The 26,517-nt window shown below is 40.8% G+C and overlaps 1 protein-coding gene and 1 pseudogene across 1 annotated transcript; one reads left to right on the forward strand and one right to left on the reverse strand.

Annotated features, from left to right (window-relative positions):
- Nucleotides 1-8,516: 8,516 nt before the first annotated feature.
- Nucleotides 8,517-11,381, reverse strand: LOC119723056 (polyamine oxidase 7-like). The gene has a single exon (XM_038193537.1). It carries the CDS (start codon nucleotides 11,170-11,172, stop codon nucleotides 9,640-9,642), a length of 1,533 nt encoding a protein of 510 aa, XP_038049465.1. The 5' UTR covers nucleotides 11,173-11,381; the 3' UTR covers nucleotides 8,517-9,639.
- A 9,550-nt stretch (nucleotides 11,382-20,931) lies between these two features.
- LOC119723058 lies at nucleotides 20,932-26,153 on the forward strand (annotated as a pseudogene).
- The last annotated feature ends 364 nt before the right edge of the window (nucleotides 26,154-26,517 follow it).

Consider the following 26,517-nt stretch of genomic DNA (forward strand, 5'->3'; position numbering starts at 1 on the left):
TCATGGTGCAAAACTTGACTTAAAGCAGACTTTTCAGTTAGACAGGGTTGTATATATCATTGTTACAATACTGAAAGGAATGGATTCTTTGTTCGAACATTTGTTTTCAAGTTGAGTTATCAGAGTTTGACTTATCGACATTTCACTGTATATTCGTTTAAAATATAACAGGCGATCTATATAGCGGTCCCATTAAATTTAAGGCGAATTTGCCTACTGAAAACTTTCATTAGATATTTGTTGTTAAACAGTTTATCTTGTATAGAATGAATATACATTCATCGTAAGACGAAATAGGGAAAGTATTTCTAAATAGCATACTTTCATGTACTTGACAAATTATTACAAGTTCTTTGTATTCGTAAATTATGGAAACCTTAAAATGCTAATGTTAAACGGATTATTACCATATCGAAACTAAATCAGTTGGTCAGGGAATATGTTTAAATATATTTGGTTAATGACTGACCGACTGATTTAAAACACAATTGTATTAATGTATAATTTGATTAAGCTCAAATGAATATTAAAGGGAATATACATCATTTGCTTTTGCTGTAATTTTCAGAAATGGATGGAATTGGGGAGGGTCTGAAATATATAGCAAATATAGTTACACTGACTTTTTTGAGGTTTTGGGTTCGAAAATGCTATATAAACCAAGAAAAACAATCATTTTCCTGTAGTCTGGATCCCTGACTCCATATAAGAAGAAACAGAGCAGTTTACATACATTGGGGAATTGTAAGGTCAGGGAACCAGTCTAGCTGGCTTGTACCCGTTCATAGGTATGTAATCGATTGCAAACAAGTGCGATGGTCAATTGGGGCCAGTATTTGAAAAAAGCCAGTTTTTCCAACTCTGGTCGGCCGACCAGCGTTGGAAATTGATACAAAAATGCCACTTTTCTTGAAAATGATAACAGGTGCCATGATTTTACAGGATGCTTTACACTGTCATTCACTAACAGTCCAGCAAGGTATTTCAAAATGATTTGGTAGTTTTATATTTTGATGTTTGCAAATATATTTTCCCTTTAAAGCAGTGGACTCCTAAACCCAAAAGCCAAATCAATTGCCCAAAAGAGCGGGGTCTTATTTTCAGAATCGTGAACGCATAAAATCCCTTATCTTATCCCCAACAATAAGATAAAGAATATCCCTATCGAACGATATATGTGGCAAGAATGCACTCCGATCTTTCGTTCCGGCGACGCTTCAATGCCCCGATCCGATTTCGTGCAGCTCTGAATTGGCTTAATTAAGTGAGACCAGGTTGTACGTTTGTCCTGTTCATGGCGATTTCTTTTGACTATCCAGTTTGCGTGCAGATGATAGTCCTTCGTTAAAGGACCACAGAGAATAGTCAAACACACAGGAGCTACATAAGCTTATTAGTTTATAAAGGCAATGAAAAGAAAACAAACGTATAGGCCCTAGGCTATAGGCATACACAACAAGAAATCCAATCCCAGTCCGGAGGTCAACAAGCCCGCGGGAACGGGCCAACGGGGGGTGCTGCGGGTGCTGCAGCAACCCTAACTTTTTGGATTGGGGTGCTGGAATATGCTTCAGCATCCATATACTCCCGGTCAAAAATGTGTTCCAGCCAGCAGTGTTCTACAACGATGAAATTGCGCCGCTACGATATACATTACGCTTGCTCTACAAATATTTCCTTCGTTTTGTTCGCTTCGAACGGCTAGCACTAACACTGTAAAATATCAAGAGGAGGTATTTTCTAAATCTGCAGGCAGTGCAGAATCGATACTTCTCTGGTACATCTAAAATCATGACATGTCTATGATATTTCCGCCATGATGGAAGCTTTGACCCGAAAGCATAACCTCGGCCATGCAATGGTGGCAATTTTGATTATGCTTGCCAGGTTTTTTGTCATGTTAATTCGAGCTTTCAAAAGGGGCAAATGTTCATACCTTTCCCCTGAAGGTTTTTCTTTTCATTTAAAAGGTTTCATACGTTGCTAGCATTCTGTATGTACTCAAAATTAACAACTATAGCAAGGTTCACACACATCCCCAACCTAATAGGATTGGGACGGGCTTTCATTGAAACTAGTCATATGCATGCGGCCAATTCCAGTGTAGTTTAGTTTTAATAAAAAAGCTATTCATGTTTTACCCTCCGCAAGTTTTTCCTCATAAAAACTCAGTACACCGATAAATCTTTGCCTAGCCCCAAACTTGCCATATACCGATCATAAACATAAAGATGCATTTGTTCTTTTAGTCTTTTATATTTGCCATTCCCTGTAACAAACAAATAACAATGCAAATATATCGAGAGCTACATCGTTTCGTGAGTTAGAACTATGTGAATATTTTTATGAACAGAAATTCATCCGCTTCCAGTGGAACCATTTATTTAACTTGAACCAAAAAACATCCTTTCGGGTTTTTTAAGTTTCAGTTTACTTCAGTATATTTCATCACAGTGCATCCAGAATCCAACATTTTCCGTGGCCTGAAAGCGGGCCCCTGGCCCTGTGGCCCCACGTTGTAAGGGCTCAGAAAATAAAACAAAACATACACGAACTCATGAAGGTATTTACTGAATGTAAGAAAGCAGCCTTGCAACAATTATATTTACATGCGATGTCATGCATAATGATACAATTCTTTTTCCAGAATTAAATGGAACCAAATAGCCTATGGAGATAAAAAAAATTACAGGGTTCTCCACTTTTCAGTGCAGTTAGACCTAAACGTTTTAAGAGTAACAGTATATTCTAAACAAAATAATGAAATAAATTGTCTTTATAATCTCAAAAAACTTTTGCTAAAAAGTCAAATGAAAGTGGCCAGGAAGCGCCTCAGTTTGCACCACAGAGCATCCAGTCCAACAGTAGCAACGGTATATACAGTGATATATGTACTGCCCCCATGCCATGCAGCCTCGCCGTTGTTGTAAGGCTTATATACTTCATTCTGAATGAACAATGGCGTGGCAAGGTCATTTTGATTGGGGGGGGGGGGGTAAAAAAAATTTGGAAAAGGGCACTTGCACATCCGTGCTGAAGTGTAGACACGTTTTGTCCTTCCACACTTAGCCTCCTTAAAATAAAAAAACGGGGGGGGGCTGGTCTGGTACCAATCTGTCGATGAGGGCGCTGTTTAAAACCGACGATTATGCACACTAACGGACAATATATGGTGCTTTTTTGGGCGATATACATGCGTAAAATTTAAAGAAAAAAACACCCGGAACGGCCAATGGCACGCACCACTTGTGTTTAAAAAGGGCACTTGTTCAGATAAAAGGGCATTTAAGAAAAACAGGGCACTGTTAAAGAAAACTTACATTAAAATTTCATCATGAGTTCAAGCAAAATAAACTTTGACCTTGACCCCTCGCAAGCCGCAAAATTAAAGCATTTTTAAAAATCTACAATCAAGGTTTCACATTTACCCGTTCAAGAACAAAGATGGGGTCTGAGGGGTTGAATGTAAGTTTATATGACGGTTGAAAATACATTGTAATGTAAACGTTTGTATGTGTATTATGCGTTTACAATTTAATTTACGTACTGCACGAACATGTATAGGTCTTAACTGGTTGCATCTTTTCTGTTTGATTGACTAAAGTACAGATTGACCAGGTACAATTTACAATTGCGGCACAACTTGAATTTTGGCCGTTTTGAGATGAAGTCACTTTGGGGTTATTGGGGGCGCTGTTTCCATTTAACGAACTTTCAAGTCCATAACGCCTTCCGTTTTAAACATAGGGCGTATCGCTAGCAAAATTATGCATGTTTTATTCAGTTTCTTGACAAAAGGGCGTTTATTGACATTGTATCCTGTTTTGTGCTAGATTGTACCTGATGTGACGAGGCAAAAGGGCGTATATAAGATGTTATCCTTTTTTTTCTTATTACATAGCGCGTTATGCACATCGTCAAGTGCCATCATAAATAGTGCATGGGATATGCTATCCCAAGAAACATCTTTTTTCCAAAGTAACCCATTTTATTTTGTTTGTGATATTTAATGGTAAAATGGTGCAACTAGTTTAATTTCTTTTTTCAAAAACAAACAAAGACAAGAAACTGAAGTTTCTACTGTATGTTTACCACATTTTTTACAACCTGTGGTGGAAAAGTTGGTTTAATTGATGGTAAAAATGGGGGGGGGGGGGTGGGGAACCAAATAGAAGGCCTTGAACTTTAAAACAGATTTTGCTCGAAATGAGTTTCTTTTTTTTCAAGTTACACAATTTTGCCGCGAGAGGGCCGAATCGCTGTATTTTTACTGAAATATTTATTTTTTGGAGTGGGGTGGGGTGGGGAATAGTCCCGAAAATTAATCCAGATTTTACGTACGTCATCTCGGGCTACGTTTCGGAAAATAAATGAATTAAAAATATATACTGGACAGAGGCAGCGGAACGCTTTTCAAACTGGGGGCATCACCAAAGAGGGGCACTTGCTCAGAAAAAAGGCACTTTCCGTCGGTGTGAAAGAAAAAATTGTGAAACTATATTTTCGTTTACTCAAATTCAAATTTATCAGCCTTTCAGCAGCTGTTAACTACGCGCTATAGGCTACTATGACTAAATTGGATACACGCGACACCCCGCTATGACTTAAAACTCCAGCTGTTGAATTAGTGGCTTATATTCGTTAATATTTACATTGTAATCCCATCCATTGTTAAGAAGACCCTAGATCTCCTGATCTAAAAAAAAAAAAAAAAGGAACCAGGTCATATCTTATGTTTTTGTGACGTTTGTATGCAAGCATAGGTTAGGTCTCGAATAGTGTATTGAGATAACTTTTTTCGCTGATCAAATGCCATGGTTTCCGAATGGAATGCTTGAGTGCTGGGTGTTTTATTTGTGGGTGGTATGGTAGAACAAAGACAAGCAGAATCTTTGTTCGGTTTTATCTTGCTTACAGATCACTAGAGTCTCATCTTTTTATAGGTAAGAATGGCTAAATGTTCTCTGTTGTGTGCGCGCTATTGAAGTTTGTCTCTGAAGAATTCAACCTTATCCTCAAACTATTCATAAGATGGAATTTGCGTCGGAGTGATGTAAATCCTAACAGGTTTTTGCCCTTCACCGACATCAGTGTGTTTCCTCCCGAGAGAAAGTTGGAAAACAATCACTAAGGTGGGACTCGAACTGTGACCACGATCTCCTGCTTACAAGCGAAAGACGTCTTACAACTCGATCACCGAGCTTGCGGGATCCAGGGCGGATCAAGGGGGGCCAACAGGGGTCATGCCCCCCCCCCCCTTAAAAAAATCGCAATTATTTTAACTTGACGTCGCAATAACGGCAAGCACTGCGCAGGCCTACTCCACCATCTTTTGCTTAAAAAAAAGGTTAAAGTGATCAGATATTGCCTCAGATCGCACCACAGATCATCTCAAATCCAAAAATAAAATCGGGGTCCTTAAGCGCGAGCGGGCTATAATTCCAGCCCAACTTTTTTGAGTTTTGCAATTGACTGTCAATCTCAAACTAAAAAACAAATCCGAAACGAGCGTTTTGTCAATGGATACACTGCAAATACTGTGTTTAACAATTAATCACTTTTCTAAACATATTCTTGCTATCAGTATGTTTTTCCATGTCAGACCAACGCACTTTTTTACCTCATGTCTTCCGATTTTGATAAAAACTGCTGTGCTTGTAGGTCCTGATGAGCAATGAATGCACACCAATTTTTAGCCTGATTCGACCTACCATATGGTCAGGGCAGAAACAAAAAAAAACAGAAATTTTTAGAGTAAAATACCACCCTTTTGGTAGAAATATGTCAAAACCATGTCAATTTTCATCGAATATATGCGAATTTGGTATCAAAATAATAAAAATTGCATGCTCAAATCAACTCTTTTGTCAAAATTAAATTTTGTCAAAAGTAGGTCACGTGACCTTTAATATGATATCGTGACCTTTGACCAGATTTATGTACTAATGTATCATTCCGAAAATCAACTAAATGAAAATGACTTGATAGAACATGTCTTCCTCTATCAGAACCACTAAAAATCCATTGGGGGGGGGGTGGAGGGAGGACAGTTAGTACAGTCTCTTAGTTTCTGTCATTTCATGGGTTGATGATTCTTCCCTGTAGTCTGATAAGTCCAATTCTTAGGCATGCATAGATTTGGCATTTGCCCGGCTGCACCCACGTTTAAATACTCAAGGTGAAGATCTTTTTTTCAAACATTCTTTTTAGCCTTGCCGTATACATCAGTAAATTAATGCATCAAGGCTACTGCTGCTATTAAACAATGCCTCATTAAAAAAACACCGTTTATCAAAGTAATCTGCCCAAGGTTTGATGGTATCGGCAGGACTGAATTTGTCAATAGAGGGCGCACACGGCACACCTACTTCACATTAAGGAGGTCGTCGCCAGAGGTCTAGATCGAGTCACTCAGCATTACATCGGCGCTACAGAGCTAGCTGGGTTCAAACATTTCGTGAAGAGGTAGTTTGGAGAAGTTTGAGTAAACTTTCACCTATTTTCGTATTCAATTTGAAGTACATTTTAATTGAATTTAGATTAAATTAATGATATCAGTTATCACTTAAAAACAAGCAGAATCTGTTGGAAAGGTGTTATAAAACAAATATTGACTGCTTTATGGTGTAAAACTGACCTCCCTCGGTGATCCATGAAGCATTCTATTTAATAAAATGCTACATGGATCACCTCGGGAGGTTAGTTTTACTACACCACTCGAAGCAGTCAATATTTGTGTAATATATATCTTTCAGAAAATGTCTTGATTCAATTTTCATGGAAACCGACTATAGAGGGCATTATACCCGGATTAGTAGAATAATACATTCATTTCAATAAGTAGAGATTTCATGATTTTGCAATCTTAGTGCCAGTTAAATAAAAGGAAAACTAAAACTAGAAACGTGGATTTAGGTATAATAAAGATGAGACATTATCCGGATCATTTTCAAAATAAAATATGTATATATAGTTCGTTTGACTGTAGCGCCCTCTCAAGTTTGTTTTCATGACAACCAAAAATCTTTTTGAAACAGCTATTCATGAAGATTAATTGTGCTAATTTTGTTTGTTTGGAAGTTGTTTTGTTTCTTCACCTTCCAACCCTAGTGCTAAGAAAATGCATGTACGCTCAATCAGAGGCAGATAAAATTTGGCCTCCTGAGAGAGTGCATCCCTACATTTTCATTGTTAACATTTTTTTCCTAAAGGGGACTTGCAAAAGATATAAAAAAAAATACCGATGGCGGTGGGTTCTGGGGGGGGGGCACTGGGACCGGCCCAGCCCACGGACTGGGCTGCCGTCTAAGATTCGATGGCATCGGCAAGTTCGAATATGTCAAAAGATGCCGACTCTCTTAATTATTTCAAATTAAGAGAGTCGACAACAGAGGCGTAGATCGAGTCATTCAGCATTATGTCGGCGTCAGGAGAACGTTCTGACCCCGTGAACAGCGGCGTACCAACGGGGGGGGCCTTCCCCGCTGGAAATTTGCCAACTCAAAAAAAGTACAGTGCGTATTGCATACGTTTTGTGTCAATTTTTCCTGAAAACCCTTATTTTCCTACTGGCTGTTCATTTTAACGTCCCGTACGTGGAAAGCGAATAGCGCCAACTATTGTCTGGCATTGACCATGATCTCGGTTTTGCATACCGCCCACAATTAGAAATGGTGTCCCCCCCCCCCCCATTTTTTTTCTCCCAAACGAGCAATATCAAAAGAGGGCTCTCTCCCTGCGTTATGCATATTCATGATGTCCAGGGCTTTAGAGAATAAGTTATATAACAAGGAATAATGGTGTTTTAATTCACCGAGATTGGCAGCTGATTCGGTAGGAAGTAGTCCTGACTTCTAATCAGGTGATCCGGGTTCGAATCTCAGTGAGCATTTTTCGCTACTTCTCATTTTACCTTTTAAAAGGGAAAACATTTCTCACAAGACATAAGCCTTTCTTGGGTTTGTGTCGAGGAGAACGCTGCATTAAATATGCATGTAATGGACCAATCAGAAGATTGAAAACGGATGTCGTTTGGGGAAAAAAAATTCGCCCCCGCCAACCTATTGTACATTGACCATGATTTCGGTTTTGAGTAGCGCCCTATTTGAAAATGGTGCGCAGCCCCCCTCCCCCCCTTCACGAGGCCGGATGTGCGGTGAAAAAAATCTACCTTTCAGCACGGATGAAACTGGGTGCGCCTCCACTGTTATTTTCAGACCCCCACTCCCCACCCCCCCCCCCCCATCCCCCATCAGGATGAGAACCCTGGCTATGCCGCTGCCTGAGAATACACTCAAAAGCCAATATCATTTGTGAAGTCCAATTCAAAGCAATTTAGATCTTGACCCAAACCAAATACATTTGTACCTCTCCCGAGAGGAACAAAATGTGTAATGTTCAATAATGTCCTAAAAAGGGAGTCGTGGCCCATAGTAGTTCAATCATCATCGGTAGAGTAATGACGATCCTTATTAAACTAAGCATTTTTACAAATAAATCAACTGGGCAGATCAGACTTTAAAAGACTTGCATAGGAAGAGTGACGACTGACATATTCTTTATTTGCTCCGTTGGTTTCAAAACAAATGGTTCTGGCTTGCAGTTGAAATCCAAATACCAGAAAAATATATAGATCTTGTGTTGGGAGGGAACCATCGATCGATTCCAAGTTAGAGCAATTGTCTTGAGATATCCGTACAATACAGAAAGACAAATACAAATGCGAAGATCACATCAGTGCTCATCAGATTTGTTGCCCAAATTTAGAACCCATTACCCAGTGGAGATTCCAGTACGAAAATCATACAAAACCATAAAGAAATAAAATGAAAAGATAAAGATGCGACAAAAAAAAGATTAAAATAACTGTACCTTGCTTGCCTTGAACATTATTGTGCAAACGAAATCGTGCAAGTTAATGTGTATTATTCTAATTGTGGCTTGCTAGAACATCTACGATTAAACTATGGGTGCATTGCATGCTACAAAAGTGTGTACGCAAATAATTTCTTTGATACTAAACCCACATCAAAAAAATTCCAAAAAAGGCACACTCAACCAACAGAAACTACTCGTGAAGTAATTTGTTTGTGGATATTTGCCAAACTGTTGGGCCATATTTTTTTAATTAGCCCTAGAAAATGTCCATTCAAAAAATCAGTTTGTTTCTTAGTTTGTAAACGATTTTCAGACATATGTGTTTTGAGGAGTGATCCTTGAAGTTTACGAAATAGCATCATAGATAATAAATCATTGTGCACAGGGCCTACTTTGTGCCTGGTGCTCGCAGCAAACTTTCCTCAAGCAAAAAGAGAAAAATCACAAACGACAAAATCAACCTCAAATTAAGCTGATGATGTGCCATGCAACTAGTGAAATACAAATTTGAAACAGTGCCAGAAACATACGCTCCAACTATTACAATTGGTTGGTTTCTTTGTTCGCTTGAAATGGAAAGACCCGCCCCTAAGAATGAAATTTTGTCATGAGCTAATTCCTTCATGGCAAGTGTCTTACCTTAAGAAAAGTGCACAATCTCAGCCAAAATAAACTTTATGAACCACTATCATGTTGATAAATGCGAGTGTTAAGTTGGATCATAATGTACCTATCGGAACTGACTCATTTTCAATGAATTGGTTACAAAGCAATGAAAGCGTGGAGTGTTGCAGTAAGGCAGATTCCAATGAAAGACAACGTTATTATGTTGCCATTACCGGTAGTCTCGGCAGGACAGGAGTATGACTCAGGCGGTTCGTAAGCCGGGCATTCCTCCCCATTCATACAGGCCATGATCTTCTCAGCTTCACGTATACCGCTACGAGTTGCCCCAATGATGTACCCATTAAACATCGGATCGGTATGCTCGCCAGCAAAGAAGATGTTCCCAACTCGGGACTGGATCTGCTCAAAACCCTCGGTGGAGATCTCTACCGGCCAGTTGGAGTAGGCGCCGTAGTGAAGCGGGTTGGTGTCCCAATCAGTCACGTAGATATCTGTAGCCTCGGGGACTGTGGCATCAGGATACATCTTGCGCATCACAGCCTCAACTTCAGCTTTGGTCTCGGCCAGGGGTTGGTTCTGGATCCTGCGGGCTTCATCTCCAGTCACGAAGCCTACGAGGATGTTAGTACCAGCCGGGAAGAGTCCAGGAGCGTTCAGGTTAGAGAAAGCGGGAAAGTAGCCACGACGCTCGCTGGCATACATGATCCACTCATCATCATCCCAGAACTGATTTGGGAACTTAATGAAGACCTTGGCAAAGGATGCCATGATGAACTGGAAGAACTTGACAATCTTCCAGTCTGGGAGGGCTGGCTGAAAGTCAATGACGTCGTTCTGCAGGACTCCAAGACTAACCGTGACAAGGGCATGGTCTCCTGTGTAGACGGTGCCGTCTGCACACCTCACTTCCACTCCATTACTTGATTTATCGGTGACCGACACCACAGTCTTATTCAGGCGAAGATGATTCTTGTAAGCATCCATCATAAGCCAAGGTGTAATCTCCTCAAAGATGCGTTTGAAGCCGCCCTGATCAGTGACAAACAAGTTGCCACCTGTGGCAGAGATTGTCTGGATAGGAGTAGTAGATTTGAGGGAGGTGACGGCCGGGATATCTGCCCACTCGAAATCAAAGTCGAAGAATTCGATGGATTTATGGATTGGTGTTGTGGGTTTCCAGCCGGCTAGACGAAGGGCGGCTCGAAGGGACATGTCTTTGCGACACTCTTCGTTTAACTCGCTACCGATCTCCTCCAATCGTTCCAAGGCGTGTTCCATATCTTCCCAGATCGGATCAGCTTCTTCGCTCACATCGTGCCCGGTCTCGTTGCGGATGATGACAGAGTCGAAGTCTGATTCGTGGTACTGGATGGAGAGTCTCTTGACCCAGTCGATGATTTCGGTCCCCGGGGGCTGGGCCCAGTTAGCCCCAGCCTCAACCTGCACTCCAGCGAAGGTAACATCGTGGACTCGCCCACCGAAGAAATCAGCAGCTTCGATAATGATCAAATCATCCATACCTTGGTCGTGGAACTCCTTGGCGGCTTGCAAGCCTGCCGCACCTCCGCCGATGATCAGAACCTTAGCACGGTTATCATCGTAGTTTTGAGCCAACCCCAGTTTCACAGCAACAAAGCAAAGCGATAGGAAAACTGCGACCTTCGTCATTTTGGTATGTGAACTGCAATGCTACTGAAGTATACTCCTTAAAACACATCTACGGCCACAAAGACGTCCACTTGCTGCCCACGCATGTACATGTAAGGTTGGGTGACCGCATGTATTGCAATACCAGACCTTCATTGTACATTGATGGAGTGAAGTAAACTTGTGTGAGTCAATTGTCGTTTAGTTTTATTCACACTGAAAACACATTCCTGTTTACACAGAATATGCTCAAATCCATCACAAACATCAAATACGCGTATACGGTGCTAATTGGTGGACACTCCGTGAGTTAGTTAGGCCATGGAGGAATAAGAGCACTAGGCTATGAACACGATGGACTGCTCAGGCAAAATAAAACAATGCCCCAAAAAATGGTAAGCTAGAGCACTTTTACAAGTTTAGGTTAATACATGTAATTAACATAAGCTTTAGCAGCAACCACTTTTACTTATTCCAGGACGCCAGCACTACTCCATTGTATCATGGAGCTATGATTATTATTACCACATCGTGAAGGGTCACTTGGATGCTGTGTCTTGCAAGTCTCTGCTGTAGCCATTGAACGTTATGGTACAAGATTTGCCCATATCACATGATCGAAGGAAAAGTATGCACTCTCTTTTCAAAACATGAAACATTTAATCAAAATTAAAGAAACAACAACAAAGAAAAGATTAATCTAGATATAGTATTAATCTTATTTATGGAATACGAGCACCTTCTTTCACAGCGGGTGAATTCCCAATATTTTTATTAGTCTTTAAGATTGTACTCTCTCAGCTGCAAGGGGAACTGTCTGGGAGATTACATAACAATCTTTAGTAAAACCCGCCAGGGGGAAACATAACTATTGTTATGGGTTTTGTAGTCCTCTGCGTCTATAACAACAAAAGCCTGAGTCTCATAAGGACGCGTATGAGCATGCGTTTCTCTTTCGTCTTGACTGCCCAACAGAGAGCACGGCACAAGCCAAGCGTTCATTTGACCACCTCCCTCCCGGCCCGCCTACCAGACAGAGATGTTTATGCTTGATATGTGTTCTTATTCCTCCATGATGTAATTAAGTCAAGCCTCAAATGAACATGTGCAAAATTGGACTTCAGCAGACTTTTCAGTTAGGCAGGGTTGTATATCATTGTTACAATACTGAAGGGCATGGATTCTTTGTTTGAACAGTTGTTTTGAGTTATCAGAGTTTTTCGACATTTCACTGTATATTCGTTTAAAATATAACAGGCGATCTGTTTAGCGGTCCCATCGAATTTAAGGCGAATTTGCCTGCTGAAAACTTTCATTAGATATTTGTTGTTAAACAGTTTATCTTGTATAGAATGAATATACATTCATCGAAAGACGAAATAGGGAAAGTATTTCTAAATAGCATACTTTCATGTACTTGACAAATTATTACGAGTTTTTTGTATTCATAAATTATGGAAACCTTAAAATGATAAGGTTAAACGGATTGTTACCATATCCATGGGCGTCGCGGGGGGGGGGGCAAGGGGGGCACTTGCCCCCCCCCCCGGAAAAGAAAAAAAAAAAAAAAGAATGGAAAAAGAAAAGAAAAAAAGAAAAGAAAAAGAGGCGCGAAGACAAAGTGGTGTAAATTTAATGAGTTTGGGGGGGCAAAATGTCCCTGCCCCCCTCTAAAACTGATAATGTGTTGAGAATGTGTTGGCGACGCCCGTGACCATATCGAAACTAAATCAGTTGGTAAGGGAATATGTTTAAATATATTTGGTTAGTGACTGACCGACTGATTTAAAACACAATTGTATTAATGTATAATTTGATTCAGCTCAAATGAATATTAAAGCAGTGGACTCCAAAAGCCAAATCAATTGCCCAAAAGAGCGGTGTCTTATTTCAGAATCGTGGACGCATAAAATCCCCTATCTTATCCCCAACAACAAGATAAAGAATATCCCTATCGAACGATATATGTGGCAACAATGCACTCCGATCTTTCGTTCCGGCGACGCTTCAATGCCCCGATCCGATTTCGTGCAGCTCTGAATTGGCTTAATTATGGCGATTTCTTTTGCCTATCCAGTTTTCGTGCAGATGAATAGTCCTTCATTAAAGGACCACAGAGAATAGTCAAACCCACAGGAGCTACATAAGCACTATTAAAAGTTTATTATATAGTTAAAGGCAATATGAAAAGAAAACAAACGTATAGGCTAGGCATACACATCAAGAAATCCAATCCCAGTCCGGAGGTCAACAACCCCGCGGGAACGGGGGTGTTGTGGGTGCTGCAGCACCCTAACTTTTTGGATTGGGGTGCTGGAATATGCTTCTGCATCCTTATACTCCCAGGCAAAAATGTGTTCCAGCCAGCAGTGTTCTACAACGATGAAATTGCGCCGCTACGCTACACATTATGCTTGCTCTACAAAATTTATATCTCCTTCGTTTTGTTCGTTTCGAACGTCTAGCTCAAACACTGTAAAATATCAAGAGGAGGTATTTTCTAAATCTGCAGGCAGTGCAGAATCGATACTTCTCTCAAGGTACATCTAAAATCATGACGTGTCTATGATATTTCCGCCATGATGGAAGCTTTGACCCGAAAGCATAACCTCGGCCATGCAATGGTGGCAAAGTTGATTATGCTTGCCAGGATTTTGTCATGTTAATTCGAGCTTTCAAAAGGGGCAAATGTTCATACCTTTCCCTGAAGGTTTTTCTATTCATTTAAAAGGTTTCATACGTTGCTAGCATTCTGTATGTACTCAAAATTAACAAATAGCAAGGTTCAACACACATCCCCAACCTAATAGGATTGGGACGGGCTTTCATTGAAACTAGTCATATGCATGCGGCCAATTGCAGTGTAGTTTCGTTTTAATAAAAAAGCTATTCATGTTTTACCCTCCGCAAGTTTTTCCTCATAAAAACTCATAAAGTACACCGATAAATCCTTGCCTAGCCCCACACTTGCCATATACCGATCATAAACATAAAGATACATTTGTTCTTTTAGTCTTTTATATTTGCCATTCCCTGTAACAAACAAATAACAATGCAAATATATCGAGAGCTACATCGTTTCGTGAGTTAGAACTATGTGAATATTTTTATGAACAGAAATTCATCCGCTTCCAGTGGAACCATTTATTTAACTTGAACCAAAAAAACATCCTTTCGGGTTTTTTAAGTTTCAGTTTACTTCAGTTTATTTTATCACAGTGCATCCAGAATCCAACATTTTCCGTGGCCTGAAAGCGGGCCCCTGGCCCTGTGGCCCCACGTTGTAAGGGCTCAGAAAATAAAACAAAACAAACACGAACTCACGAAGGTATTTACTGAATGTAAGAAAGCAGCCTTGCAACAATTATATTTACATGCGATGTCATGCATAATGATACAATTCTTTTTCCAGAATTAAATGGAACCAAATAGCCTATGGAGATAAAAAAAAAAAAATACAGGGTTCTCCACTTTTCAGTGCAGTTAGACCTAAACGTTTTAAGAGTAACAGTATATTCTAAACAAAATAATGAAATAAATTGTCTTTATAATCTCAAAAAACTTTTGCTAAAAAGTCAAATGAAAGTGGCCAGGAAGCGCCTCAGTTTGCACCACAGAGCATCCAGTCCATATTCCAAATTAAGCCACGACGTGGGCTTTGCGCTGCACTTTCCATTAATTTTGTCCGTCCTTTAGAAATTCCAGCACCCCCTGGCAAAAGTTTGTTCCAACGGTAGTGGAGATCAATCGATGAAGTCGTAGCAACGGTATATACAGTGATATATATACTGCCCCCCTGGCATGCAGCCTCGCCGTTGTTGTAAGGCTTATATACTTCATTCTGAATGAACAATGGCGTAGCAAGGTCATTTTGATTGGGGGGGAGTTAAAAGAAATTTGGAAAAGGGCACTTGCACATCCGTGCTGAAGTGTAGACACGTTTTTCCCTTCTGCACTCAGCCTCCTTAAAATCAAAAAGCGGGGGGGGGGGGGGGGGGGGGGGGCTGGTCTCGTACCAATCTCTCGACGAGGGCGCTGTTTAAAACCGACGATTATGCACACTAACCATAGACATGAAGAACTATGTCTAGGACACTAACGGACAATATATGGTGTTTTTTTGGGCGATACATGCGTAAAATTGAAAGAAAAAAGCACCTGGAACGGCCAATGGCACAATAAAGGGCACCACTTGTGTTTAATAGGGGCACTTGTTCAGAAAAAAAGGGCATTTAATAAAAACAGGGCACTCTTTTCAACATATGGGGCAATCTTTAGAAAATATTGGGGGGTAAATAGCATGAAGTTCTCCCCTTTTGACAGCGGCGGCGGAACGGTTTTCAAACCCGGGGAGGCGGGAAGGAGGGGCACTTGCTAAGTATTTTTTGGCACATATATAGTTCGATAGGGATATTATTTATCTTATTGTTGGGGATAAGATAAGGGATTTTATGCGTCCACGATTCTGAAATAAGACTTTTTAACGGACACTTGGCCTCCGTAAAATCAAATAGTGGGGGGGGGGGGGGGGGGGGGGCCTGTACCATCTTCCAAAATAAGGGGCGCTCTTTAAAACCGGCCATTATGCAGCAAACTACGCATTATGTGCCCATTTTCAGGGCGCATTGTGAGGCTTTTAATAGGCTTGGTTTTCATATTCCTTGTTCATATCAGGAAACTATCTATACCATTTTGGGAAGTGGTTACTTCAAACAAATGTCGAACTTTCAGGGCATTTTTTTTTTCATCTCGAGGGGGCACATTTATGTCCGCAAAAGGGGCACTTGGGTAAATCGGGGGGGCGGGGGCGGCAAGTAAAAGGAACGTGCATTTTTTTGGGAGGTCTAGATTCTCGTCATACTGGACATGCATGGGCGTCGCGAGGGGGGGGCAAGGGGGGGCACTTGCCCCCCCCCTGGAAAAGCAAAAAAAAAAAAAAAAAAATAAGGAAGGAAAAAAAAAAGAAAAAAAAAGAAAAGAAAAAGAGGCGCGAAGACAAAGTGGTGTAAATTTAATGAGTTGGGGGGGGGGGCAAAATGTCCCTGCCCCCCTCTAAAACTGATAAATCGAGAATGTGTTGAGAAATACAAGCATTTTTTGGCAAAATTTTTTTTGCCCCCCTCTAAAAAAAAATCCTGGCGACGCCCATGTGGACATGCATTTATAAAAGTATTTAATTGCGGGTAACTATAGTATTAGCCTTATGGTTGCGAAGGCTTTGCGTCGTGCGTTGATAACCAAAATACATGGACGCCATAGAGCAGCGAACTGATTACACCCAAAACATCGGTTTTTGAACGTTCTGTTTTTCAAAAGAATTTATTACGTTCCACAATCCAACCAACCGATAACTCACCTTTTATTGGCCTTTTCATTTGTGCATTCAACACGGCCACAACTTTTACGGTTTATAAAAAGAGTTATAAAGTAGTTAAGCAGTTCACAGCTATTCGGTGGCGTTACCAGGATATTTTCATTGGAGGGGGCACCGTGCTGAAAATGTGGGCAGGTAAGTTCTCCAGACACTTGGCCTCCGTAAAATCAAAAAGTGGCGATGGTGGGGGGGGGGGGGGGGCTAATACCATCTTCCATTGGGGGAGATGTTCAAGCCGGACGATCATACACATCGGACAATAGATGGCGTTTTTCAGGACGGCACACGCGCGAAATTCCAAAAAAAGACAATCGTTACAGCCGCTAGTAAACAAAAAGGGCACTTTTTTTAAAGGGCACTTGTTTTAAATTTTAAAAATGCACTTACTCGTGTTAAAAAAGGCACAATTCAAATATATTGGGGTGAACACCTCCGAAAAAAGAGCACCAGAACTTACAAGATATTGGGGGAATACCCCCTTACCCCCCCCCCCCCCCCCGCCCCATGGCTAAGCTTCTGATAGTAGTACAACCACTTCGACATTTTTAACCTGTTGATAGATCAGCCTCGCGGAGCCTTACCAATGAGTTTTGGACTACTACCAGGCCGCCATGCATGGCCTGCAGCATGTTCATTTCCAAGAACTTTCGAAAAGGCAGAATTCAGAAGATCCAAAGAAGACATTGCGCAAGTACAAAGCAATTAATAGGATCAGGACTAAGCGTGAAAAGGAAAAGAAGAAAAAAGGAAATGAAGGGAGAAAAGAAAAGGTAGAAGGAAGATACTGTCCAGCCTTTGCTTAGTTCTGAAACACTGGTTAAAGCTCTTCACTCAACCACTACAAAGGTGGGTTAACCACGCCAGGCGTAATTTAGAAAGAGGTTTTTTTTTCGATAGCATATATCGCAGAGGACTCCAGTATTGTTCAACTGATCAAACATTGATGAGGGGTCATTCAAATCAACACACCTCCCGAGTTCAATATCATGGATTTCCTTTAAAAACCCAAATTTGAACTTTGTGGTGGTGTGGTTTGCGTCGGAACTTTTGACCGTGTGGGCTTTTTAAAATAGGCCTATAACTTGGGACGTCTAAACCTCCGCCTATAGGAATGTCGAACAAAAGCGAGTCTTATCTTAAATTGAAGCTCTGTACGCACGAAATTATCATATTTAAAAACTGATAAAGAAAACTTACATTAAAATTTTAACATGAGTTCAAGCAAAATAAACTTTGACCTTGACCCCTCGCAAGCCGTAAAATTAAAGCATTTTTAAAAATTTACAATCAAGGTTTCACATTTACTCGTTCAAAAACAAAGATAGGGTCCGAGGGTTGAATGTAAGTTTATATGACGGTTGTAAATACATTGACATATAAACGTTTGTATGTGTATTATGCGTTTACATTTTATTTACGTACTGCATGAACATGTATAGGTCTAAACTGGTTGCATCTTTTCTGTTTGATTGACTAAAGTACAGATTGACCAGGTACAATTTACAATAACGGCAAAAGTGTGTAACTTGAATTTTGGCCGTTTTGAGGTGAAGTCACTTTGGGGTTATTGGGGGCGCTGTTTCCATTTAACGAACTTTCAAGTCCATATGGCCTTCCGTTTTAAACATAGCAGGGCACATCTTTGGCGAACTGTTATGCATGTGTATTTCCTTTTCTTTGACAAAAGGGCGTATATTGACATTGCATCCTGTTTTGTGCTAGATATGACCTGATGTGGCGAGGCAAAAGGGCGTATCTAAGATTTTATCTTTTGTTCTTATTACATAACGGGTTATGCACATCGTCAAGTGCCATAAATAAATAGTGCATTGGATAGGCTATCCCAAGAAATATCTTTTTTCCAAAGTTATTCATTTTATTTTGTTAGTGATATTTAATGGTAAAATGGTGCAACTAGTTTAATTTCTTTTTTCAAAAACAAATAAAGACAAGAAACTGAAGTTTCTACTGTATGTTTACAACATTATTTACAACCTGTGGTTGAAAAGTTGGTTTAATTGATGGTAAAAATGGAAGGAAAAAAATTGAAGGCCTTGAACTTTAAAACAGATTTTGCTCGAAATGAGTTTCTTTTTTGAATCGCTGTATTTTTACTGAATTTTTTTTTTTGAGTGGGGTGGGGTGGGGAATAGTCCCGAAAATTAATCCAGATTTTACGTACGTCATCTCGGGCTACGTTTCGGAAAATAAATGAATTAAAAACAACCGATATAATAATGCCTATATACTTGACAGAGGCGGCGGGACGCTTTTCAAACTGGGGGCATCACCAAAGAGGGGCACTTGCTCAGAAAAAAAGGCACTTTCCGTCGGTGTGAAAGAGGAGAAAATTGTGAAACTATTTTTTTCGTTTACATTGCAAGGATAAATAATGAAAGGTTTGCGGAAACATCATGTGCGAATAATTTCTCAACTAAGAGAATGTTTCTGAAAAGAACCAGAGGTATAAACTCGATGTTCCGGTCAGTATGCTCTGACCGTCTTCAGGAGAACCTGTGGTTCTCTTCAGAACCATTCTCTTAGTTGAGAAATTATTCGAACACGGTGTTTCCGCAAACCTTTCATTATTTAGTTTCTCCACCATGCAAAGCCTCAAATCTTACTTATTGCAAGGATAGGAATACATGTTACCCGGAACAACTAACACCATTGATATACACTTTTTAAAAAGTTTGCAATCAAATATAAAAAAAATCTTATTTCTCTGACTCAAAAAAATACAGCGTATAGGCCCATTTCTGAAAAAAAATCTCAACATAGCCGTATTGTTCTCAAATAGGGTAATGTTTCACTTGAGAGACTAGTTAGGCCTATGCAAAGGGACCATTATAGTGAGAGGGGCACTGTTGCTTTTTATGGCCAGTTCAGTGACCATTTTATTCGCGTATTTATTTTTTACCGGCCAGTTTTCCATCTTGAGAGGGGCACAGTTTTAATGTTGCGGGCCGGGCACTAATTGTGCTTTCGAGGGGAAGTTTTCCATCTCGATACGTTATCGCGAGAGGAGCACTATTGTTTTTGATGGCCAATTTTCCATCTGGAGAGAGGCACAATTTTATTATTGCGAGAGGTACGTTTGTGTTTTCGAGGGGTTGTTTTTCATCTCAAGAAGGTTCACAATCTTGTTAATGCGCGAGAGGCATTTGTGTTTTTGAGGGGCACTTTTGCATTTCAAGAGAGGGGAAATGTTTTAAGCGCGATCATAATGCTTTCATTGTGTGCGTTTCAGTTTTATTTTCATCTCGAGGGGGCACATTTATGACCGCGAGAGGGGCACTTTTGTTGGGCTGGGAAAATTTGGGGGGCCAAGTGCCCCCCCCCCCCGCCCCCGCTCCCCCTCGGTTCCGCCTCCCCTGATACTAGACTCGAAGCCAAGTCGCTAAATCTTTATAAATTATGCTGAAGCTTACAGTGTCAAATACGTTATCGTTACGAGGCAACTTATACATTGTAATAATTTCATTGTGTTGGGGGTTTCATGTCGAAGTTCTTTCCCAAGACATCAATGTTGAATTAAATTTTATTCAAGAAAGGAACTTTGAAAGGAATCTTTTACTGAGGATTTTATTAGAACTTAAAATACGTTTACATTACATTTGTATTTTATTAAGATCTTTCGGGAGTTAAAGACTGTCATTACGATGGCGCGCCCGGTGTAGATAACACTTTGATAATACGCTAAATACACGGTTGCACGACTTTTCCAGAATTTAGGATACGTCACACTATAGTTACCAATTTTTATATCACTAGAAAAAAAACAGTTAAACAACAGACTGGGCCTTCATCGACCTAGTGCATGCTTTCTATAGTACTTTGTATTTTCTGGTACAATTTTCATAGGCATTTTGGTAACTGCAATTGATTCCGACATGTAGGCCTTTCATTTGACAGAAATCGCAACTATAATCATTTGACGAGCAAAGATGACCGCGACTCACTTTTTGTGTTGGCTCAATCCCAACAATGCATGCGTAACTTTCAAATCTTGCAAGTGAATTACAACATGACTTGATAATCAACACCTTCGTTTCCACGGCTAGTCTTGTTGTGTGCAGATTCTCTCAGCGCAACGTGGGACGTCTTTAGAGAGCCAGGATCGATTACGGAGTGAAATGAATATCAAAAACAGATACAGGTATATTATAATACGTCACATCACTGGTGCCCGCGGGTACTATATGGCTGGTTTGCGTTCACCAGGCATACTTGGCAAGCAACCTCGTGCCGCTGACGCGTTCGTTGGTATGCTCCATATATGGCGGGACAGAAATTCCTCAACCACACACGGTCCAATAATAGGTTGTCATTCGTTTAGAATTTCTGACGTGTAGTTGAACCCAAGGAATGCTGGGCTGTAATTGGTCGAGGCGGAAAGCCTATGCCAGGAGACGTGAGATGTTTTCCCGGTTCTGGTGGCAGACAAACTGAGTGAAATTTAGCAGTCCGTGCAGACATTTCCCTGTGAATATCATCATGGCGGATTTTTAACGGAGGAAATAACTTGCGAGAAAAATTATTTGAACACTATCACTGCCAACGGAGAGGTGTTTATATTTATCAGCCACATCTACCGTCCAAAGAGAGGAACATTTACTCCTAGCCCACTTGATCACTTTCCAAGGTAAGATTTTAGGAAAGAAAATAAAAGAAAGAAATGTCAACATAATTTGTTATTATTTATCTGTGAAGTCGAAACTTATATATCAAATCTCCCTGTCGAGCTAAGTGGATTTAACATGCTAATGATGGAATTAATAAAGATTTTGAAGATTTCCTCGAATATGCAATTTTTTTTGATGTTCAAATGAAAAGGGACTTCTTGGAATTACAAATACCTAACCAGTGACACTGCGGCCCTTTCATGACTTTTTTTTTGGTAAATAACTGGATTTTATGCTGTCAATTTGTGTGATCATGGGAGATATGTTATTTTACTCTCTTGCAAAATGTGACAGTGAATTTCCTGGTAGTTTTGAAATTATGATTAATTTCAAGAATTTACTTTCTTTTGTCGCATTATTGTCACATGCGTGCATCATTTTGATGGCAAAACAGTGTTTCTTCAGATAATGTTCACGACAAACACTTGAGCTTTTTGTCGTGAAGACTTATGCGACAGTTTTTAATACATTTAGGACTTTAAAAAAACGACCTAACTATCACTTACAGCGTTTTGCCGTGACGAAATCATTGATGTTCATAGCGTAACATGGACATAGGATGTTTTGCCATTAAGAAAAGAGGCAAAGGCTCTCAAGCAGTGTGTGATAGGTGGTGGTAAAATAAAAACGGTACATAGGGCCCATTGAAACTTTCAGAAAAAGACAGAGCGCCCTGAATAACCCCAGAAATAATATAATTTTAAAAGTCGAATTTCGAGTTAGGCTGCGATGCTGAAGTGATTGCGACGGTAACGGTAATAATTGTGGCGGTTTAGCATGACATTACAAATCGCAAGGATTTATCGTAAAAAGTTTGGACAAACACTGTCGGATTGTCATTAAAAAAGGTTACCATCATAACTGAATCGTGACACATAATCGAGGCATGCGTGCTATGTGTCTGTTTCATCTTATATTATGGAACTACCTTCAAGTTCGGATTGAAAGAGGTAACGTGTATAATACGTACCACTTTGGATTCTAAGCTTTGTTTAAACACTGTAATGGTGAAGTTACGAGTGAGAAATTTAACAGATAACTTGACTTACATAATTATATTTCAAGAGCAACTACATCAGTGTATACCATGTCGCAAACTCATTCCTGTATTCCTTAATCATTAGAGCCAACATAGACAGTTATTTGGGGAGATTCGGTCTTACAACCGACTTGGCCTGTTATTTTGTAAAATGTAGGCCGTAAAACAGCTCGAAAATGATACTCTGGGGGTTTTCCTCTAAATAAACAGAGTTTAAAATAATGAGTAACAATAGTATTGAACACTTAATTAGCGCTGGTATATGCCAAGTAAGATGCTCATGGCGCATTGTACATTAATAAAAAAATTAAAAAAAAAATTAACTGTGCAGTATAATGAACGATGAATAAGTTAAAATGAATTTAAAAAACTCACTTAATGGCTTTCAACAAGTTTTTCTTCCAGAACCACGGACTCCCAAGAAACATTTACCGTCACGTGTTGTCAAATTCATATTGTTGTCATGTGTTTTTATCACACTCGTAGACAATCTGACGTAGACAATCTTAAGATAACAAAATCTTTAAAAAGGCATCACCAAGTCTGGTAGAGAAAATAAAATTGAGAACGTTTGGAAGTAAAGTTGTATTACTATTTTGTATAATAATAATTTTAATTTTTCAAATAAAAAACATGTACTTTCAATGATAAATACTAATAAAAATATGGTAATTGTGTCAATGTTTTATTCTACGATTGATATTAGAGATGTTATAAAGTATTTAATACGTGAGTTTCGACTCTCGGTCAAAATCTAAACTTAGGATACAAAATTTAATAATTCCACACAATTTAAACTTAGGAAATTTGACCAAAATTATGTTCTCAATGTCATGAGCCACAACGCTTCCAACACGCTGTGATGATCTCAACACGCAACTATGGCTCTCTTTATCTGGCGATCGGTCGCATTAGCCACAACGTCAGGCGAAATTCTTCAGATGCCATCACAAGCCTAGACATTGATTCATCGTATACGTGCTGCAGACAAAAATAGAACGGCGCTTAATTTCCATCTTCCTCTATTTGTAAGGGGTCCACATTTTTCGAATGTTTTCGTAGCTTGACCTCGATTGAATTCAAATGGAGTATGTTTATTTCTGTGCAGCTGAATATGTTAAGAGAGTCGTAGGTCATTCACATTAAGAAGTCGCTCTCGAGAAGGCCTATTATTTGTGAGGTATACAAACAGCGTATTCCAAGTGTGACCAAAAGCTATGTTCTAATATTTTCCCCTGTCTGGTGATTCTAATATCTAGATTTGTTTGCTGTTATTGAAATTGGAATGTTCATATCAACATTTCTTTCTTATATTTTACTTATTCTACAGGATCTGATTTGTGATTGATACAAGTTTGCCGATCTCCTCAGTGATTCGTTTCCCCCAAGGTTTTGAGCTTGGTTCAAACAATTTGGATGTCTATCCGTACCCGGCGTTCCCCTGCTATGGACAATAACAGACCGCGAAGCATGGACCCCAGCACCCTAGAGGCACTGGCGTCCTCACTGAGAGATCTAAATGAGGACTACACAATGTCCTCGTACCGTCCGCGCACGGACCGCCGATCACTAGCACGTAGTGATGCAGTGACGGCGAACACATCTTCAGCGACCGGTGCGTCACAGGCGCCGACTTTTACTACGTCGGCTGATTCATCGTCAGGCACGGCATCTCCTCTACCATCCCGTGCTACTGCCGGACTAGCCGGTGCAGCCAGCTATACTGGGCCTTCCTCTGACACCGCAGCACAATATGTAGTCAGCGGGTCCAGTAACTACAACAATCCGTCAAGCACGGCGGGGCAGTATGTCGGCTCGTCCACTTACGACTCTCGTGCACGTGCTGCCTCACCCTACACCACCAATCCAGCCACTACATTCACAGTCAAACCTGTACTCGAGAAGAAACCATCACGAGATGGTGGAAATCCGACCAAGACCCTCTCCAGACAGAGTTCCCTAGGTAGCTTCCGGATAAATACACCTTCACTGATGACAAGCAAGCAACTTCTCTCGTAGCCGGGTTGAAAGAGCTGTACAAACAGAGGCAGTTAGTCGATGTTGTGTTATGTGTCGACGATGAGGAGTTTACATGCCATCGATGTGTCTTAGCGTCCTCCAGTCCCTACTTCCACGCCATGTTTACCACTGATTTGGCCGAGAGCAGACAGGATAAGATCCGCATTGGTGTAGTCGATGCTGCTTCCATGCGTCTTGTCTTGGACTATGCATACACAGCCACTATTGAGATCACTGAAGGAAACGTACAGGGACTTATGCTGGCAGTCAACATGTTTCAGATGCACAACCTGCGAGACGCATGCGCGCACTTCTTGGAGCGTCACGTGACCTTGTCCAACTGCATCGGGATCTATTTCTTTGCTGTGGCTCACACTTGCACCAAACTAGAGGAGCTTTCCATAGATATGATCAGTGAGAACTTCACCGAGGTCTGCAAAGAAGAAGAGTTTTTACAGCTCAGCAAAGATCGTTTGATCGACCTGTTGGTTCGAGACGACCTGAATGTGGACCAAGAAGAGATCGTGTACGAAGCTACTATCGCGTGGGTCAGGGATGATCTCGAAAATCGGCGCCCAGATCTGCATGACGTATTGAGTCACGTGCGATTCGCTCTCATAAGCCCCTACTACATCCACGATGTTGTTGAGCGAGATCGCCTCATCGTTCATAACAAGTCCGTACAACACCTTGTGGATGCAGCTCTGCAGTACCACGTGCTGAGAGACAGACGTCAAGATTTGGATCTCTCCAAGCTGAACACTAACACCAGGAAAGGAATGCCAATCAAAGACATGTTTGTCTTCCTGACCCACCATACAGAGGCTATTCCTGAGACTTGGACCTCAGACTTGTATCGAATCAAGCCCTTACCTGATCTGATTGAATACGCCGAGTGTGTCGTCTCCGGTGAAAACAACCTGTTTGTTGCCGGCCGATCGCCGCAAGAGTTCACCGGTAGTAGACGATTCGCTCAGCGACGTGGGGGACTGTTCCAGTACGATCACTTCGACAAGAAGTGGTTACCAAGAGGTTGTATGAATGTCCCTCGAAATTACTTCAGTATGGCGGTGTTGGATGGTATGATTTACGTCACTGGTGGTGTCAGCAGCGACGTGGTACAGGATAGCGTGGAATGCTACAACACTAACACCAACATCTGGCGACAAGTCACACCGATGTTACAAGCAGCTAAGAGTCATTGCTTAGCTACAGTGGGTGGTAGGCTGTACGCCATTGGTGGAGAAACCAACGAAGCAATCTTGGACACAGTTCAATGCTACAACCCACGATTTGACTCGTGGGGCTACCTGACCAGCATGACCCTACCACGTACCAGCGCAGGTGTGGCCGTTCTTAACCGAGAGATCTACGTCTTAGGAGGCAGCGTAGCGCTTGGAGAGAAACAACCGGAGAATATGCTCAAGTCAGTGGAGATCTTCCATCCTGATCGTAACGAGTGGCGATTCGGCCCCGAGCTTCCAGAAGGAAAGATCAACTACTGCGCGGCTACACACAACGGCAAGCTGTACGTATTTGGCGGTGATAGCGGGGAAGAGTCGGCTGGCATCGTACAGAGCAAGGTGTATCGCCTCGACGTCGATAACTTCATTTGGGTTGAAGACAAAAGCGGTTGGCCCAACTTACAACCGCCGTTCTATTGCGTCATGGCACGGTTGAATAAAAATACATAGGCCACAGGCACAGGGTTATGGCTCTAGCTACTTAGTGAACTTCGAAACCTAGCTCATGACGTCATTCATGTGCCATGGCACATTATATTGTCACTTATTAGCAAGATGTACAACACATTAACTGTATAAACATTCGGACAAGATATGTACATAAAATAACGAATATTTTCAAATCGAAGGAGTCAAAATTTTGCAAAAAAAAAAGAAGAAATTCAATCAGCAGTTATTAGCCAAAACAAATGCGTTTTACGAAGGGCAATAGATCCTCCGAATTGAAAGCTTGCAGATGTCACATTAAGATTCAAACTTACTAATGATTGTGCACCGAAGGTATCTCCATAATGAGCATCGAGTGACGTCATGAGTCAGGCCTCTTACTGTATTGTCATAATTATTCAAAGCACATTGTGTAGGCCCTAGTTTTATCACCTGATCATCTTCATTTATATAGTTTAGTCGCTGATACTCCCACCAATAACCCACAATACAGGGTGAGTAAAAAAAACGAAACCCAAATGTCGGGACCATTGTTTTAGTGAAGTTCTGCATGTAGCA

The sequence above is a fragment of the Patiria miniata genome, unplaced genomic scaffold, assembly GCF_015706575.1.
Source record: "Patiria miniata isolate m_02_andy unplaced genomic scaffold, ASM1570657v1 HiC_scaffold_16, whole genome shotgun sequence".
Lineage (NCBI taxonomy): Eukaryota > Metazoa > Echinodermata > Asteroidea > Valvatida > Asterinidae > Patiria > Patiria miniata.